Below are 18,821 nucleotides of genomic sequence, written 5' to 3' on the forward strand. Positions count from 1 at the left end.
TATGATGTTCCAAGTTTCTCTGATTATGCCCAGCAATCATAAATAGAAAATACATGGTTTCCATATTGTATGATAGAACCAGTGAGTGAATTACAATCTTCAACAATTGTTTCACTCTCTACCAACAAAAAAAAAGCTGTTGTATTTGAAGGAGTGACTGTTTCCTTTGAACCAGCTAAAGACACTGTTGTTGGAAGAAATTCGGTCTTTGTGACTGTTTTTATCGCGTCTCTTTCTATTCCATTGTTTTAACCACATTTTTAGTTCTTTCTACACCTGTTGCCAGAGCGTGTCTGTACGTACGGTGGAGTTTGATTTCTCCTTTTTGGTATTTTTCTGCCAAATTCACCAAGCCTCCCACCCTTTTTGACAAGCCCTGGACAGTTTGCACTTGCGGTCACTCATTAATGCCTTCACCAAAGTTCAGCAAGCAACTGAGGAACCTTTCTTTGATTTTTGCGGAGGCTTCACTTTGGTGTTGCAAATAAAGTGCAGAAAACTTTTAATCCAGGCAAATGTCCATCCGCCAAGTGAGTTGAGGCTGAATAGTTGTGGCTCCTTAGATGCATTCTCCAGTTATTTTGAATGGATTTCTATTGAGCTCTTTTCAAATGTACACAAAAGCCAACAGCAAAGCCCTGCTGTGATCAGAAATTACGCTCAGACTAATGTAGCTCACTTGATCCCCAAAACCCAGAATTTGTAATAATGCAGTGTTGATGCCCTCACTCCAAGATCCAGCAGCATATTCTGTATTGCATGCTAAACTATTCCATGGCAAACTTAAATTCCTGCAGAGTTAAATCCGAGACTGCTGTCTCTCTGACCCCCAACTGCATAGCAAGACCTTTTCTTGGCAATCAAGTGAAATGGGCTTGAGAAGGAAACTATTCTGAGCAAGTCCCTAAAAAAGATGGAGCTCCATCTTTTATTACTGACAAATAGACTTTATTTTAGACCAGAGGAAGAATGAGCTTTTCAATAATCAGTCCAGGCCCGCTGACAAGAAAGGGCTAAGGGCAGGGGTGGGGAATGCTGCTTCTATTTTGCAGAAGTGATTCCATCGCTGTGCACTTACAGCTTTTAAATGGTTAAATTTAATGCGATGTGAAGTAAATTAATTTCACTAGAAATCTTACATAATTACGTGTTGAAGTTAAGAAAATGGGGAGGAATACTAGATTACCAAATTTTCAGAATGAGTTGCTTCCAGTACTGGCAAGAGTGACAGTGAGAGGTTACATCCATGTATTTTGAGTATACCGAGTCTTCCATTTGTCAGAAACTTGGATAATGGATATAAGAAAATTCCTTCTTCCATATCACATAATCTCACTTTAACTTCAAAGCTGTAATTTCTTAATAGTGTACAAATCAAAGGCCATCTGCCTGAAGAAGTGCAGAAATTGCTATTTCCATACAATCAGGATTGTACTCCCAGTCTGACTTTCCATCTCAATGATTTATTTTACTGTAGCCAACCTCTATATGGCATGCTGCATGTAACAGATGGCTATTAGAAGTAAACATTATATATACAGCATTATAATGTGAACCATTTCTAAAATGAGCAGCATTAACAACAATTTCCATTGAAGATTCCACAGATCAGTAATGCAGCAGTTTAAGTCATTTGCTCATAAAATGGTGATGAAAGTTGCAGTCCCAGGAGTGAGAGCCAAATACTTTGTCAGGCCACATATGCAGTGTAGTGTAATTAGTTCTCAGTGTGGCTATAGCAGGGCTGCTTCCTGACATCCATAACTTGTTTACTTACATTTTCAACAGTCAAGCTCATTCACTCCAACGCTCCTAGAACTTTATGCAAATGTATATGATTTATTTATTTTAATCTCAGGTTTTCAACTACAGAAATTGAAAGCAGAGTCCAAACTCTTGATCTTTTCGATGTCCTGAAAACCGACCCAGAAGCTTTCCACGAGCACATGACAAAATATGTTTATCCAGGCATCAACGGTGTGGACTACATCCGATTACTTTATTACTTCACTCTGCTGGAAAACTGTGGCTGTGCCGAATTTGTGAAACAGCCCGTCAAACCAGACACTCACATAAAGCTTCTGAAAAAGCTAAAGGTCATTACACCAGGTAGGATAGTTAACTTCTCAAAGTCTCAGTTCTTTAAGGCTTGGGTACTTTTTGTCAGTGATAATCACGAGATCTTTGCCAAATCTGGGATGGTGGCAGCTTTCCATCTCGTAAGATGGTTGTTTGTCCCACAGTGGTCAGCTCTGTGTTGGGCATCGTCTGGTGTGACTCAGAGGCCCCATTCTGGAATGATAGTCTCTGCTGCATTTGCAGCAGAGAAAGACAGTGGGCAGAGAAGCTGCACCATTCGCTGGTCTTTATTTTCTCTGGGCCTCCTTATTGGCCAGCTGAGCTTTTAGTTTCAGCTCACCTCTTCCATTGCCCTCCACTCAACCTCCAGGGGTTACAACTGTCTCTCGTTTGTCGGTGTCCATCATCTTCAAAGCACATATAGGCATCCTTATTGTACAAGTATAGGTAAACACAGTAAGAAGTCTCACGATACCAGCTTAAAGTCCAACAGGTTTATTTGGTAGCAAAAGCCACTAGCTTTCGGAGCGCTGCCCCTTCGTCAGGTGAGTGGGAGTTCTGTTCACAAACAGGGCATATAAAGACACAAACTCAATTTACAAAATAATGGTTGGAATGCGAGTCTTTACAGGTAATCAAGTCTTAAAGGTACAGCCAATATGAGTGGAGAGAGTGCCGATGATCCCTCCCACGCATTCTCTCCATCAATCAAATTGGGCTTATCACTCAACTGCTACCTGTGTTGCGTTAATGCTCTGCAGGAAACCCTGAGTGTCCTCTACAAGGTGCGAGGCTGAGCAAATCTGGGCTGCCCACGCACCATGGTCCCTTCTCAACCTCGCCAGTTGAGTCCAAAGGAATGCAAAACATTATGTTTGGCACCAGCTTGGTCGTCGAAGTTGCCAGGCTTTATTCCTTCATAGAATCGTAGAATCCCTACAGTGCAGAAAGAGCCTGCACCAGCAACAATTCCATCCAGGCCCTAGCCCTGTAACCCCAGGTATTTACCCCACTAATCCCCCTGACGCTAAGGGGCAATTTAGCATGGCCAATCCACCTAACCTGCACATCTTTGGACTGTGGGAGGAAACCGGAGCAAACCCACTCAGACATGGGGGAAATATGCAAACTCCATACAGACAGTCACCGAAGATCGGAATTGAACCCAGGTCCCTGGAGCTGAGAGGCAGCAGTGCTAACCACTGTGCCACCGTGCCATCCTGTTTGTCAGTGATTATTCCCATAGCCTTCAACTCTCCCAAGGCATCCATGAGGAAGTGAAGCCATTGCTGGAATGTTGCTCCATATGCATGAGGGTTTTCCAGATGCCAATAGGCTGCATTCTGCATGTGTTGGGGCCAAATCTCCTCTGGATTCATTTGAAGCTTTAGCCTGGAGCCGCGAGGAACCCAGTTTCCAAGTGTTGCCAACAGGCACAGCTGAGAACTTGCTTCAAACCTGGGATGGGTTAAATAGATAGATCATTGATTTATTGAAAAATCACCATGGCAGCAGGTGCTGAATTGTGATGATTGTACAAATGAAATAAGTAATCAGAAATCATGCCTTAGTTATAGACAATCATTCGAATAAAAATAAAGTATGAATTAATCAAAGTAATTGTAATAAATAGTTGCATTGCAAAATGTAATTCTCAGTTTGCAGAATCAAATGAAATGAAAGGTCTCCTGCACTTTGCATATTAAAATCCACAGATCATATGTTGTCAGGTTGAGTTAATTGAATTCTCAGTCATTTATATACTGTTTATGATTTTTATAAGGTAGGGGGTTGGGCTGTCTCTTAGCATATTCATTCTATACCTTATTGGTGAAATGCATTACTAAGAACAGGCTTGGTAGACAGAAGGCTTCTCAAGCTATCTCATTGGAAATGTGCAATGTGAGTATGGCAATGCCTACACCCTTCCAATTCTCAAGGATTTTAATCGATGCAAGATAGGGGAATGTTGGACAAAAGGATATAGAATCCCTACAATGCCTATCAAGTCAATTCCACCCAGGCCCTATCCCGCAACACCATGCATTTACCCTGTTAATCCCCCTGACACTAGGGTCAATTTAGCATGGCCAATCAACCTAACCTGCACATCTTTGGACTGTGGTTGGAAACCGGAGCACCCGGAGGAAACCCCCACGCAGACACGGGGAGAATTTGCAAACTCTACACAGACAGTGACCCGAGGCTGGAATTGAACCTGGAACCCTGGCACTGCATTTTAATTCAACAGGTATTAATTGGGTGGAAAGCTAATAATCTTTATTACATAAAACACATTCAGATGTTTTGTGACCGACCACCTTTATCTCTAAAGCATGTTTTATCCTACATTTTAATTATTTCTCTTCATTAGTTTTTCATTTTTTCTGCCTCTCCCTTCTCCTCATTCCCAACCGAGCCACATATGTGAAAAATGAAAAAATATATTTCAGGATAGTTTACTTTAATTTCAGGATAGTTTACTTTGATATTTGCACAGTATTTTAATTAGATTAAAACAAACAAAACAATATGAGTCATTGCAAAATTAAACCTCAATAACACCTTCTAGGCAGATATGGGAGAAATGTCTTCCTAACATGCTTTGAAAACGTACTTGGAGTTTGGTGAGACGTCCGCTGCGAGGATCTTGATTCCAGGGGAAAGCATGTCACTTGCCACTGCCTGATTGTCTTATGGTTCAGCAGGTCTTCCTAAAAAGATGCAATGCAGATCGCTTGCCAGCTGGCAGGCGGGATCCACAACGCCTTGAGAGGATTCAGCCCTAAGAGTCAGTTTGGGAATTAGGAGAGACACCACTGGAAAAGGACAAAGCAAGCCATCGGCATTTGGGAGTAGTTTTAGACTGGTTCTTGGAGACTGAGGGCCCGATTTTACCATTTTCATTCTAAGTGCCGAATCTGGGCGTAGTACAGATCCAACTTAGAAATCCACTTTCAGGCGCCCCAATACGCTCTCAGCCATCTCCAGTCCAATTCGCGCTCTTGGCGGGGCTTAGCGCTGCCAGAATGGTTGGAGCTCTGAACTGCGCATGCGCAGTTAGAAAAAAATTTGAAAAAGCCGTCCGTGTCAGATCACTCCCAGGCTGCAGAAAGCGGATAAAGCGGCCTGGGAGCGAAAAGCGGGAGCGAGGGTGTTTCTCGGGGCGGGGGGAAGGGCACAGATGGATCTCTGGTGGGGGGGGGCAGATGGATCTCTGGTGGGAGTGCGGGGGGCGCAGGGGGGTCCGCTGCCACTCTGTGGACGATCAGTGGGGGGGAGGGGGGCAGGGGTGGCAATCGGTCTGGGTAGCGGGGGGTGGTGGATAAGGGGGACAGTGATGTGTGTGTGTGTCCCTTATTCACCCCCCCCACTACCCAGACCGATCGCCCGCAGAGTGGCAGCGGACCCCCCCTGCCCCCCCCACCAGAGATCCAGCTGGCCCCCACCAGAGATCCATCTGCCCCCCCCCCCCCCACCAGAGATCCATCTGCCCCCCCCCCCTCCCCGAGATACATCTGACCTGCCTCCGTCCGCCCCTCCCCCCCCCCCCCCCTCCCCAAGACAGCGGTCTGGCCTCACTCCCTCCCCCAAGACAACAATCTGGCCTCACTCTCCATCTCCACTTCTTTTCTCCCCACCCCCCCAACAACGAACTTGCCTCACTGCCCCCTCCCCCCCCCCCCTCCCCCCCAAGAGAATGGTCTGGCCTCACTCCCCCTCCCCTCCAGAGGAACATCTGACCTGCCTCCTCCTCCCCCCTCCCCCACCAGACAACGATTCCCCCCCCCCCCCTTGCCAGAGATACATCTGACCCGCCTCCTTCTCTCCCCCCCCCCCCCCCCCCCCCCCCCACCAGACAACGATCTGACCTCACTCGGCTCCTCCCCCCTCCAACCAGAGAATGATCTGCCCCCCCCCTCCTCCCCCAACCACTGATCTGAGTCAGAGAGCCATTGGAAGCTCTGAACGTGCTCTTCAGAGGCTGGAGCACCCGACTCAGACTTTTATTTAGCAGGTCCCTAAAAGCACGGTTCTGGATCGGCAAATGCGGTGGTAAAGGGGGAAATGCTGATAGAGTTGGGCGGGCAGTTCATTAATTCAATTTAAATGCATGCATCCGTTCCGCGCCCGATTTGGGCGCGGAACGGATCCCGACATTCGCGAGTCTCGGTAAAGTGGCGATCTGTGCGGAGGCGGGTGCAGATCGCGATAAAGGCCTCACACCCGACTTTACCGCGATTTCACGCCCGAAAACGGGCGCAAATTGTTGGTAAAATCGGGCCCTGAGTGTCCACTAAAGGGACAGAGTAAAGTATAACCATGGAGGGAGAGTCGGGGGGGGTCTTCTCTGGAATCTAAAGTATAAGTTACCTGCTGAATAGTGTTTAGACACTATTGCTTTAAGTTTGTTTTTTTGTACAAGTATTAAAACTTGTCTTGTGACCTTTGAGTCAGCATTTGGACTTCAAATATCTTCCTAAACGTTACCTGCCCCCACAGGGATAATAGCAATTTTAATTACGTTTTTTTCTTTTGTTAATTGGGTCACAGTCTCTTAATTCAAAATGAGATGTTGGAGAGGATTTGTTTCTAATTTTGTTTCCTTTGTACACTGACTTTATTTTCTGTTTTCTGTATTAGACCTTAATTATAAAGAGCTGACAGATGGAAATTCTGATCCTTCAGAATCTTTGGAGCCAGTTCTTACCAGTCATAATGTCTTATCACTTTCCAAACTGGCACCTAAAATTCCTGGAAAAGATAGTACCATGCTTTCACCAAACCTCATCTATGCAAAATGGCTTCATAAACTTTTCTGGACTGGAGATCCCCAGCTTATTAAAAAACCACCACAGGATACAACTGAATGGCTGCACGCCTATGATACATGTGCAAAATATTTCGACAGGCTTTTCCCTGAAGACATTATTGGATTGATAGATGACATCACCTTCTCTGCTAATTCAGTGAACAAGGTAATGGAAATTATTTATTTTGAGAAGAAAAGTTAATTAGATCTACATTTAAGTTTGCCTTTGGACAGAGTGAAAGAGTACACAGTCTGGTGACAAAATACAAACCACATTTGCCCACAAACTTATTTATTTTAAGTGCTTTGCTGTTGTGTTTCCATCTCATTTTACGAAATGTTGTCTGGGTTCATCTATAAACTTCACTGAATGTGAAATTACAGCACAGAGGCAGTCCATTTGGTCCATCTGCTATTCACTGTTCTACAGGAGGTGTCTATTTTCATCTATCTCTACTTTTTCCTTGTATATTTTTATGTTTCTTTTTAAAATAATGTGAGTCTCTTCGTCAACAGACAATTGTAGTAAAACATTGTGTACCCTGATAGCTGTTTTCAGTGCAGCAATTCTTCCAGCATTTTTAAAGAGACAACTTGGAGTCTGTGCCCTCTTGTTAAAAAAAAAATGCCAAACTGTTAAAATGACCATTCACTATTTTCATTCTTGAAACCTTTTCATAATATTGAAAATTCCTTCTGCAATTTCCCTCAACCTTCTCTTTACCATGTGGCAGACTGGTACAAACACTAAAATCACATGGGATTTGGGGTGGGCTGGCTGGATGGATACAGAACTGGCTTGGCTATAGAAAGACAGAGTAGCAGTGAAAGGGTGTTTTTCAGAATGGAGATCTGTAGCTAGTGGTGTTCTGCAGGGATCAGTGCTGTTTATAGTATATAAATGATCTGGAGGAAAATGTGCGTGGTCTGATTTGTAAGTTTGCGGATGACATGAAGATTAGCAGAGCTGCTGATAGTGCCGAGGATTGTCAGAGGATACAACAGGATATAGATAGATTGGAGACTTGGTCACAAAAATGGCAGATGGAGTTTAATCCAGACAAATGCAAGGTGATGCATTTTGGAGGATCAAATTCAGATATGAATTATACTGTAAATGACAGAACCCTTAGGAACATTAACATACAGAGGGATCTCAGTGTGCAGGCCCACAGTTCCCTAAAAGTGGCAACACAGGTGGCCAAGGTGAAAAAGAAGGCATATGGCATGCTTGCCTTCATCAGCCAGGGCAGTGAGTACAGGAGTTGGGAAATCATTTTGCAGCTATCTAAAACCTTGGTTAAGCCGCATTTGGAATATTGCGCACAGTCCTGGTCGCCATACTACCAAATAGACGTGGAAGCTTTGGAGCGAGTGTAAAGAAGGTTCACCCAGGATGTTGCCTGGTCTCGAGAGTGTTGGCTAGGAGGTTGAATAAACTAGGATTGTTTTCACTGGAAAGACGGAGGCTGAGGGAATATCTGATAGAGGTCTACAAAATTATGAGAGGCATAGACAGGGTGGATAGTCAGAGGCTTTTTCCAAGGGTGGAAGTATCAATTACATGGGGCATAGGTTCAAGGTGGAAGGGAGAAGTTTAGGGGAGGTGTGTGGGACGAGATGTGGTGGAAGCAGGCACATTAGCAACATTTAAGAGGCATCTGGATGGGTACTTAAATAGGGAGTAACTAGAGGGATACGGACCGAGTAAAGGAAGAAGGTTTGTTTTTCGTTAGGGCATCATGATCGGCACAGGCTTGGAGGGCCGAAGGGCCTGTTCCTTTTCTTTGTTCTCTTTGTTCTTTGTTTTGTTCATGTAAGTTCTATACTTTCTCACCTTTTCTCTTAATCATGATTTGTTCTTACTAATGTCATTCCAGTAAACTTTCATTGTACTTTTCCCATGGTTCTAATTTCCTTCCCAGATGGGTGCCCAGATTGCATGTAATGCTTCAAATGTGTGGAAAAGTTGCACATGTTCCCTGTTCAAGACAAGGAGGTAAAAAAACAGAAACTGTAAGAGAGTTAACCCAATACCTGTCATTAGGAAAATGCTGGAATCCATGATTATAGAGGTAGTAACAGGACATTTGGAAATTATAATACAATCAGGTAGAGTCGTCGTCATTTTGCAAAAGGAAAATCATGTTTAACAAATTCTTTGAGGATGCAACAAGCAAGGTGGATAATGGGGGAACCAGTAGATGTGTATTTGACTTTCCAACAGCATTTGAAAAGGTGTCATATAAAAGGTTACCGTACAAGATAAGAGCTTATGGTGTTGGGTGATATACTAGCAAGAATAGAAGACAGGCTGACAGGAAAAGAGAGACTGGATAAATGGGTCATTTTCAGGATGGCAAACTGCAACTAGTGGAGTACCACAGGGATCAGTGCAGAAGCCTCAACTATTTATGATCTATGATAATGACTTGGAAGAAGAGACCAAACTTATTGTAGCCAAATTTGCTGCTGATAAGTAGTTAGCAAAGCAAGTTTCAAAGAGGAAACAAACAGCAGGATTTTCTGGTCCCTCCCACTGACAGGATCTTCCAATGCCACTGAAGTCATCGGGGATTGCCACATCTACCATGGGAAAACTCACCGTGGCAGGACCAGAAATTCTGGGCGAAAGAGTTTGCCAAGAAATACAGATGGGTTAAGTGAGTGGGCAAAAATTTGGGATATACAATATAATATGGGGAAATATGGGGTTGTCTACTTTGACAGGAAGAATAGAATATATTATTTAAGCAAAGAGGGACTGCAGAATCCTATGGTGCAGAGAGATCTGGGTGGCATGAATCACAAAAAGTTAGTATGCATGTACAACATGTAATTAGGAAAGCAAACAAATCTCCACAAAAAGCAGGACAAATCCATCAGTGAACATCCCCACATCTGACCGTATGGTGAAGAGAATGCCAAGGTGGTTGGGCCTAATGGATTACCGTGAAGAACTCCTGCAGTGATGCCTTGGAATAAATAAATTCTGGATCCAGCGAAGCCCACATCCCATGAAATAATATATTTTTTTAAATTGGCCTTTACTACAAGAGTATAAAAGAAGGGAGTTCTTGCGACAAATCTGTAAAGCATTGCGGAGAATACAGCTAGAGTAATTTTTTAAAATCATGTGCGGAATGTGATTATCACTGGCTAAGCCAACATTTATTGCCCATCCTGGATTGCCTTCGAGAAGATGATGGTGAGCTGCCTTCTTGAACTGCTGCAGCCCCTATAGTATAGGTAACTCACAATGTTGTTAGAGAGGGAGTTCCAGGATTTTGACCCAGGAATGGTGATATATTTCCAAGTCAGGATGGTGAGTGACTTGGAAAGGAACGTCTAGATGGTAGCTGATTCCTGGGATGGCAGGTCTGTCATATAAGGAGAGATGGAAGTCGGTTAGAATTATATTCACTGGAGTATAGAAGAGTGAGAGAGGATCTCATAGAAACTTATAAAATTCTAACATGGTAAATCAGGGTAGACTCAGAAAGAATGTCCCCAATAGTGGGGGAGTCCAGAACTAGAGGTCATAGTTTGAGGATAAGAGGTAAACCTTTTAGAATTGAGGTGAGGAGAAATTTCTTCAGCCAGAGGGTGGTGAATGTGTGAAATTCATTACCACAGAATGTAGTTCAGCCCAAAATGTTGTCTGATTTCAAGAAGAAATTAGATATAGCTCTTGGGGCTAAAGGGATATGGGGTGAAGGGGGAATCAGGATATTGAATTCTATGATCAGCCATGATCAAAATGAATGGTGGAGCAGGCTTGAAAGGCCGAATGGCTTACGCCTGTTTCTATGGTGTTCCAATGTATTTGCTGCCCTTGTCCTTCTAGATTGTAGTGATTGTGGATTTAGAAGGTGCTACCTAAGGAGCCTTGGTGAATTCCTGCAGTGCATCTTGTAGATGGTACACACTGCTGCCACGGTGCGTTGGTGGTGGAGGCAGTGAATGTTTGTAAAACATGTGTATAGTTTTTGTCACCTTACTTAAGGAGGATGTTGTTCCTTTGTTTAAGAAGGGTAGCAAGAATAATCCAGGTAATTACAGGCCGGTGAGCCTTGCATCAGTGGTAGGGAAATTATTGGAGAGGATTCTTCGAGACAGGTTTTATTCCCACTTGGAAATAAGTGGACGTATTAGTGAGAGGCAACATGGTTTTGTGAATGGGAGGTCGTGTCTCATGAACATGATTGAGTTTTTCGAGGAAGTGACGAAGATGATTGATGAGGGTAGGGCAGTGGATGTTGTCTACATGGACTTCAATAAGGCCTTTGACAAGGTCCCTCATGGCAGACTGGTGCAGAAGATGAAGTCGCATGGGTTCAGAGGTGAGCTGGCAAGGTGGATACAAAACTGGCTTGGTCAAAGAAGACAGGATAGCAATGGAAGAGTGCGTTTCTGAATGGAGGGCTGTGACAAGTGGCGTTCCTCAGGGATCAGTGCAGGGACCTTTGCTGTTTGTAATATATATATATATAAATGATTTGGGGAAAATGTAACTGGTTTGATTAGTAAGTTTGCGGGTGACACAAATTGGTGGATTTGCGGATAGCAATGAGGACCATCAGAGGATACAGCAGGATATAGATCAATTGGAGACTTGGGTGGAGAGATGGCAGATGGAGTTTAATCCGGACAAATGTGAGGTAATGCATTTTGGAAGGTCTAATACAGATAGGAAATATACAGTAAATGGCAGAACCCTTAAGAGTATTGATAGGCAGAGGGATCTGGGTATACAGGTCACTGAAAGTGGCAATGCAGGTGGAGAAGGTAGTCAATAAGGCATACGGCATGCTTGCCTTCATCGGCTGGGGTATTGAGTTTAAAAATTGGCAAGTCATGTTGCAGCTTTATAGAACCTTAGTTGGGCCGCACTTGGAAGATAGTGTTCAATTCTGGTCACCACACTACCAGAAGGATGTGGAGGCTTTGGAGAGGGTACAGAAAAGATTTACCAGGATGTTGCCTGGTATGGAGGGCATTAGCTATGAGAGGTTGGAGAAACTTGGTTTGTTCTCGCTGGAGCGGCGGAGGTTGAGGGGAGACCTGATAGAAGCCTACAAGATTATGAGAGGCATGGACAGAGTGGATAGTCAGAAGCTTTTTACTAGGGGGCATAGGTTTAAGGTGCAAGGGGCAAGGTTTAAAGGAGATGTACGAGGCAGATTTTTTACACAGAGAGCAGTGGGTGCCTGGAACTCGTTGCCGGGGGAGGTAGTGGAAGCGGATACAGTAGTGACTTTTAAGGGGCGTCTTGACAAGTCCATGAATAGGATGAGAATAGAGGGATATGGTCCCCGGAAGGGTTGGGGGTTTTAGTTAAGTCGGGCAGCATGGTCGGTGCAGGCTTGGAGGACCGAAGGGCCTGTTCCTGTGCTGTAATTTTCCTTGTTCTTTGAGGACATACGTGCATTAGGAGCAGCTCGGAGAAGATTCACGAAGCTGATTGCTAGGATGAAGGGGTTTATCCTATGAGGAAAGGTTGAACAGGTTGGACCTATACCCACTGGAGCTTAGCAGATTGAAAGGTGATCTTATTGAATTTGACCAAACCTGACAGGATAGATGCTGAGAGGATATTTCCCCTTGTGTGGAACTAGAACTCGGGGGCACAGTATTTAGTAAGAGGTATCTTGTTCAAGACAGAGATGAAATAAATTTTTGCTGAGGATGATTAGTTTTTTAATTCTCTTCCCCAGCGCGCAGTGGAAGCTGGGTTATTAAATACATTAATGCTAAGAGAGATTTTTGATTAACAAGGGAGTCGAGGGTTATGGGGGACAGGCAGGAAAGTGACCTTTAAGGTCACAATCAGATCAGCCATGATCTTATTGAGTGGCAGAGCAAGCTTGAAGAGTCAAATTACCTTTTTGTGCTCTGGTTTCTTGGTGTTCTTGCACTGAAAATTTAAAACAAAAACCAGAAAATTCTGAAAACATACAGAAGTTTAATCAGCATCAGTGATGCCAAGAGGTGGGTCCAAGATTCAGACTAGGGCCATTTGAACTGAAAAATGAAAGATGAAAAGGCATTTTAGTAGAATCAATTAAAAGAGATGGGGAGGGAAAAGTGCAAATCAACAGAGGAAGTATTGGTAGACTGAGTATGAGACGATGTAACAGGTTGACAACTAAAATGATCTTTTACATCATCCATAATCATTCTAGTGGTACGCACTGTCTCTGTGTAATTCTCCTCTTCTGTTGTTTTCTGGTTCTCTTAAAATGCTTGTTCACCTTTCATTTCTCAGACCTGAGTCGGGTTACTGCCTGAAATGATCTGATAAAAGCGAAATACTGCAGATGCTGGAATCTGAAACAAAAACAGAAAATGCTGGAAATCTCAGCAGCTCTGACAGCATCTGAGAACAGAGCTAGCGTTTCAAGTCTGGATGACTCTTTGTCAGAGCTGAAATATTCTGATATTGTTTATCGCTGAAGTTGCTTAATGACCTGCGTTTTCTGAATTTTCTATTTTTGTTGCTGAATCAATGTCTTGCACAAACTCCCAACATTTCCTGGATTTTTACCAGGATGTTGCCTGGTTTGGAGGGTATTAGTTACGAGGAGAGATTGGACAAACTTGCTTTGTTTTCACTTGAATGTCAGAGGCTGAGGGGAAACCTGATAAAAGTTTACAAAATTATGAGAGGCATGGATAGAATGGATAGTCGGAATCTTTTTCCAAATGTAGGAATGTCAAGTACTAGGAGACAAAGGTTTAAGCTAAAAGAGGGAAAGCTTAAAGATGTGAGAGGCAAGTTTTTTTACACAGAGGGTTGTAAGTGCCTGGAATGCACTGCCAGAGGAGGTGGTAGAAGCAGATACAATAGCAATGTTTTAAGGGCATCTTGACAGACACATGAACAGGCAGGGAATAGAGGGATATGGACTGCATAAAGGCAAAAGGTCTTTAGTCTTGAAAGGCATCATGTGTCGGCACAGACTTGGTGGGCTGAAGGGCCTGTTCCTGTGCTGTACTGTTGTTTGTTCTTTTTAGCAAAACTCAGAATCCTATTTGTCTTTTTACAGCATTTTCTACCTATGGTTTCCACTTTTTTTAAAAAAAGCATGTGCACCCCTAAATTCTGTTTCTTCCTCCACTCTCAAAGATTTTAACCTTTAAGGTACAGTGGATCCATTTTCACTCTTCTTCCCAAAATTCATTGCTTCACATTTCTGTGCATTAAGCTGCAATTCCCACATGCCTGCTAACATGTTTATGTCTTTCCATAATCTTTTATATCTTGCTTCACAGCTTTCCATTTCACCAGGTTGGCCACACACTCATAGGTGTATAAGGAATATAGTAGGTGGCTGAGAACACAGCCTTGTGGGGCACCAGTATTCAATGGTTGCAAGATGTTGCATGTGGCATTAGCCATTCCAAAGCAACTAATCCTGATTAGGTGCATTGCTAAACTTTTCACTTTTAATCAAACTTTTGCAGAGAGCAAAATAAATGATTGGAGCATGTACATGGGAATAAAGCAGAAACTGAAATGATATTTTTTTATTTTAAAAATGAGATTTTTTTTTAAGTAGAGAAATTTGACAATTCCATAATTATAGTAGTTTTTGAGGCATAGGCTGTTGAGCAGTAATTATGAATTTAGCACACTTAAAAACACCGTATTCAACCAGCTGTAATTGTTTTATGAGGTTTTACAGCAAGATTAATAGCTTTAAAAACCCATTGTTCAGTGATTTCTCCTTAATTGCAGTTGGAGGGACTTCAACACAGCACCCTGTGGGAAAACGTAAATGTGGAATCATGAAAGCTATGCAGAGTTTCCAAATTGACAGGCTAGGCACAGCCATAAAATCCCATCTTCATTTCTGATGTATCCAATTTTTGCCAGTAGAGATGGACACCAGGGCGTGATTCATGTTGGAGGGAAACCCAACTCTCAGAATTCAGTGCGGAGATAAAACCAACCCCATTTTGTTTGTTGCTAGGGCCTTAACCTGCATTGTGGGAGTCGCAATTTTGTGGAGTAGATGCAAGGGGTCTTGAAGTGTGGCTAAGGTCCATATAACTGTCATAATACAAAATTATTTAAGTTCCAAGCCTTCAAAAATGGAAAACAAACACAGGCAGACTGTCAAAGTTAAAGCTGTTCCAGCTGTTTCAATTGCTGTTTGTTCACTTCCCTAAGGGCACCTAATGAATGCTTGGCTAATTTCCAAAAACATTATTGATCTCAGCAGGGATTTCTAAGTTCACCGTTTGATTTACAGCTCAAAGAGGCTATTAAGGGATGAGTAGTTTTTGATGTGGGGTTATGAACAGAAATTTGTTTTTATTGGGTTTGAGAAGCAAGATCTAGAGGGCCTAAAATATAACCATACAGCTGGGACAAAATGCATGAAAACCAAGGTCAACCTTTTCACCAGCCAACTTTCAGCTGCCCCTTTATCTGCCTCTAATCTGCTTCTGGGGATGGTGGGCTGTCTCTATGCTGCAGCCCCCAAGTGTGAAGATCATGTAATTTGGGGATCTTTCTACCAAGGTGTGTGTGGCGAGCCTGGGAAATTTCCCAATCCGAGCTACCCATCCCGATAGTGGAAGTCCAGGCATCAGAATCACTAATGGTAATTTTGGGATTTCCACTGATGGTTTTACAGTTATTGCTACCACAAAATCTGAGTTATTATTCCTTATCTCTGTTTGTGCTTAGGAAATAAGACTCCTCAATGCATTTCATTTTTGTAATGTTACATGTGATTGAATAAAATTATATTTGCGAAGGACTCCTTTGGGTGTAATTTCAATACTTTATTTTCTATCTGGAGCTGAACACTGAACAATTCCCAATCGCAGCATTGCAAGCATAGTGCTCAGCCTTCATTAAGAGTGCGATCTCAGTGCATGTACCATAGAACCGCTACAATGCAGAAAGAGGCGATCTGGCCCACAAAGAGCATCCCACCCAGGTCCTCCCTTCTCCCGCAGCCCTGTGCATCTACCAATCCACCTAATCTATACATCCTTGGACACCAAGGGATAATTCAGCCTGGTCAACCCATCTAACCTGCACATCTTTGGAGTGTGGAGGAAACAGGAGTAACCAAAGGAAACCTACCGAGACACAGGGCAAACGTGCAAACTCCAGTCACCCGAGGTCAGAATCAAACCTAGATCCCCGGCAACCACTGTGCCACCATGCTGCACCTGTACTGCACTGAATGACTGTCACTCATGATTGTTTAATTACACCACGTATAATGTTGAAAGAACAACTTGCAAAATTTTGTTTTGTTGCAAGTACAGCCAGATGTGTAAAACCAAGTTCGACTGAATAGTAGCAGCTCCATGTTTTCTTAGAATCACTACAGTGCTGAATCCCTCTTTAATTACTTAATTACCACTTTACTGACAGGTGCATGAGTTCAGTCAGTGAAGTGCAAGAGAACAATAAAAATAATTATATAATTATTGTAGTGGTAGAGGGATTGCACTGTCAACAGTTCCCAGTAACCACATATCACTTTGGTTTTCTAATGGCTGATTGTATACTGTAGTGATTGTCATTGTGAGCCTTCAGTGTACATTGGTTTTGAATAACAGGTTGACCAAGCTAATGGAGATTACATGACTTGTCAAAAAAAATTGAGAGCTGTTCAGAAACTGTAAAATTACATTAACTGCCAGGATAATGCCCCTGGAAAGATTCTATATAAAATCGACTGACCAAATCACTTAGCGATGCCTTTTCAGAGTTGCACCATGCAAACAGAAATATTTCAACACACCAGCCGTTGTGTAAAATCTGAAGCTATTATCATTGAATTGCATTCCAACATTTCGACTATAAGACTGAGCATCAGCATCTTATTTACATGGATGTTCCAGCATATAATGATGAATTTAGGTGCAGAGGGTGTTGTCTATTACAAATCAAACGTACACAACACTTCCCCACAATTTAAAAATGGAAATTTCAGTCCTGTTGCGTAAAGTGGGGGAAGTAATATTTAAACTCTGATACAATAGTGAAAGGATATTTTTAAACTTTTTCCTTTCACAATGTTACTCTTCTCATCAATGTATTGAAAAACAGTTGGTGAAATTGACTTGAATGAAAATGGGCATTGGTGTAAAACGAACAATCGAATTGCTGTTGGCCTCTTTGCTCCACTGTCATTGACCAATGTTATCCACAAAATATTTGAAACATATGGACATCTTTCCTTACCTCTTCCATTTGCAATCAATGAAACTTCAATTGCATACACGCACCCAAAATTCCCAAGGGAGAAACGGACTTGCTTTAGTCATTGTGACAGTAAAAGCCAAAGTAAATAGCTTCCATCCCTGTTATTGAGGTAATCTTGGATTGGCTGCAAGGTAGTTGACCTTTAAACCTGCCTGTCATGGCCAGAAATACAGTTTTAGAATTATTGGGCTGAACACGGGCCCCAAACACCTAAATCATAGAAAGTTTGACTGTGCACTAATACTCAACATCGCACTTATGTTGTTAGCTATTGTTACCATATTTATGCATACCTTAGGCAGGGCAGATTCAAAAGCAAGGATATTTCCCTTCGATGCAATATCCACCTGAACAATATACTTTCAGCTTGTCAAGCTTCTGACACGGGAAAGCTTCTGGTCAGTTTCTTAGCATTGCCATCACCACTCATTAGGGCAAGAAAAGTACCAGACATTGCCATAAAACAACATCATAATGGCTTTATTATGCAGCTCAGTTCGTCCCTTAACAAGGGGAATTGACATTTATGTGAAATACGTACCTTTGTGGTTTCTGTTCATTCCTCTTATGAGTTTTATTTGTTAGACTAAATTATTAATGACAATGATTATACATTCTGAATGATAATGATTATTTAACTATTTTAACATTGCAACAGGTGTGCAAACCAATCTAGCAAAAGGTCACTTAATAGACTAAACCAGTGACATTATTATCATGACTTGTTTCTTGAAAAAGATGTACCTTGATTTTATGAAAATCTTTTCTATCAACTTTCTTATTGCATTTAATAAGACTCCCAGTCTCTTTCCTCCCAGGCACAGTTATAAAGAATGACTCTAGTATGAAAAATGAGCAAGGCACTGTGAAGGAAGATTGGGGAGTAGGTGGAGGAAAGTGAAATACATATATTGCTGCAGAGTGAGACTTAGTTCATCTTGCTTTAAAATGGACACCGTTGCTTTTAAAGCTCTGAACAGAAGGATAATAGCTGACGATCAATGGTTATACGTGTTAAGGAAGGTTCTCTCGGGTTCTTGTTATTATCTAGATAGTGTCCTTTTAAGTATTTCAGAAAGCAGCACCTAAGCCTCTTATGATTGGAGGACAGATACGAGGAAGAGTTCATGTTAAGATCTTGGCTCATTGAATATTACTTAACAGTTTCAACCAGCAAAGCATGAGCTTTTAGTGTGAAACTGGATAATCCTTTATATTTTATATGGGCCATTTTCTGGTATAATTTTATTTCCAATTTTCCCTCTTGAAGGCTCAGTTCTAACTTTCCTGAACACCATCCAAGTGGCCACTTTTGTAATCCATATGACAATGGACTTGGATATCTAGCATATCAAGATGGGTAGCAGTGTGCCTGTATAGAAATAATTTCATATCGATTTTATATTACCCAACATCCAAGTCTCGAAGTCAAAGGAAAAAATAGTTACCAAGCAATTTGAGTCACTATCATAAATGCCACCTGCATTAGGAACTCTAATCTGAACTTGAGAGTGGAAGAGAAGACTTTCACTTAATGAGTCACAATTCCTGGAAAGCTTTATTGAAGTTCTAAATTTATGTGGAATAATGGGAATGAGTTCACCACAAAGCTGTTACTTTCAGTAGCACAAAAATAGTTCCTTGAATTGATAGAACCAAATAGGCTCCCCACTTGCAACACCACCACAGTTT

At 42.3% G+C, this 18,821-nt stretch overlaps 1 protein-coding gene across 3 annotated transcripts in view; it reads left to right on the forward strand.

Moving 5' to 3' along the window:
* Window positions 1-18,821, forward strand: part of nbas (NBAS subunit of NRZ tethering complex) — a 259,241-nt gene that overhangs the window by 186,974 nt on the left and 53,446 nt on the right. For all 3 annotated transcript variants that reach the window (XR_013497784.1, XM_078213107.1, XM_078213108.1), the window contains 2 exons: window positions 1,859-2,109; window positions 6,724-7,058. Coding sequence is in view for 2 of the 3 variants with exons in the window: in XM_078213107.1 (XP_078069233.1) it covers window positions 1,859-2,109; window positions 6,724-7,058 (586 nt within the window). In the remaining variant the exon portion in view is untranslated. The remainder of the gene's footprint in view (window positions 1-1,858; window positions 2,110-6,723; window positions 7,059-18,821) is intronic.

This window comes from Mustelus asterias, chromosome 5, assembly GCF_964213995.1.
Source record: "Mustelus asterias chromosome 5, sMusAst1.hap1.1, whole genome shotgun sequence".
NCBI classification, from domain to species: Eukaryota; Metazoa; Chordata; class Chondrichthyes; order Carcharhiniformes; family Triakidae; genus Mustelus; species Mustelus asterias.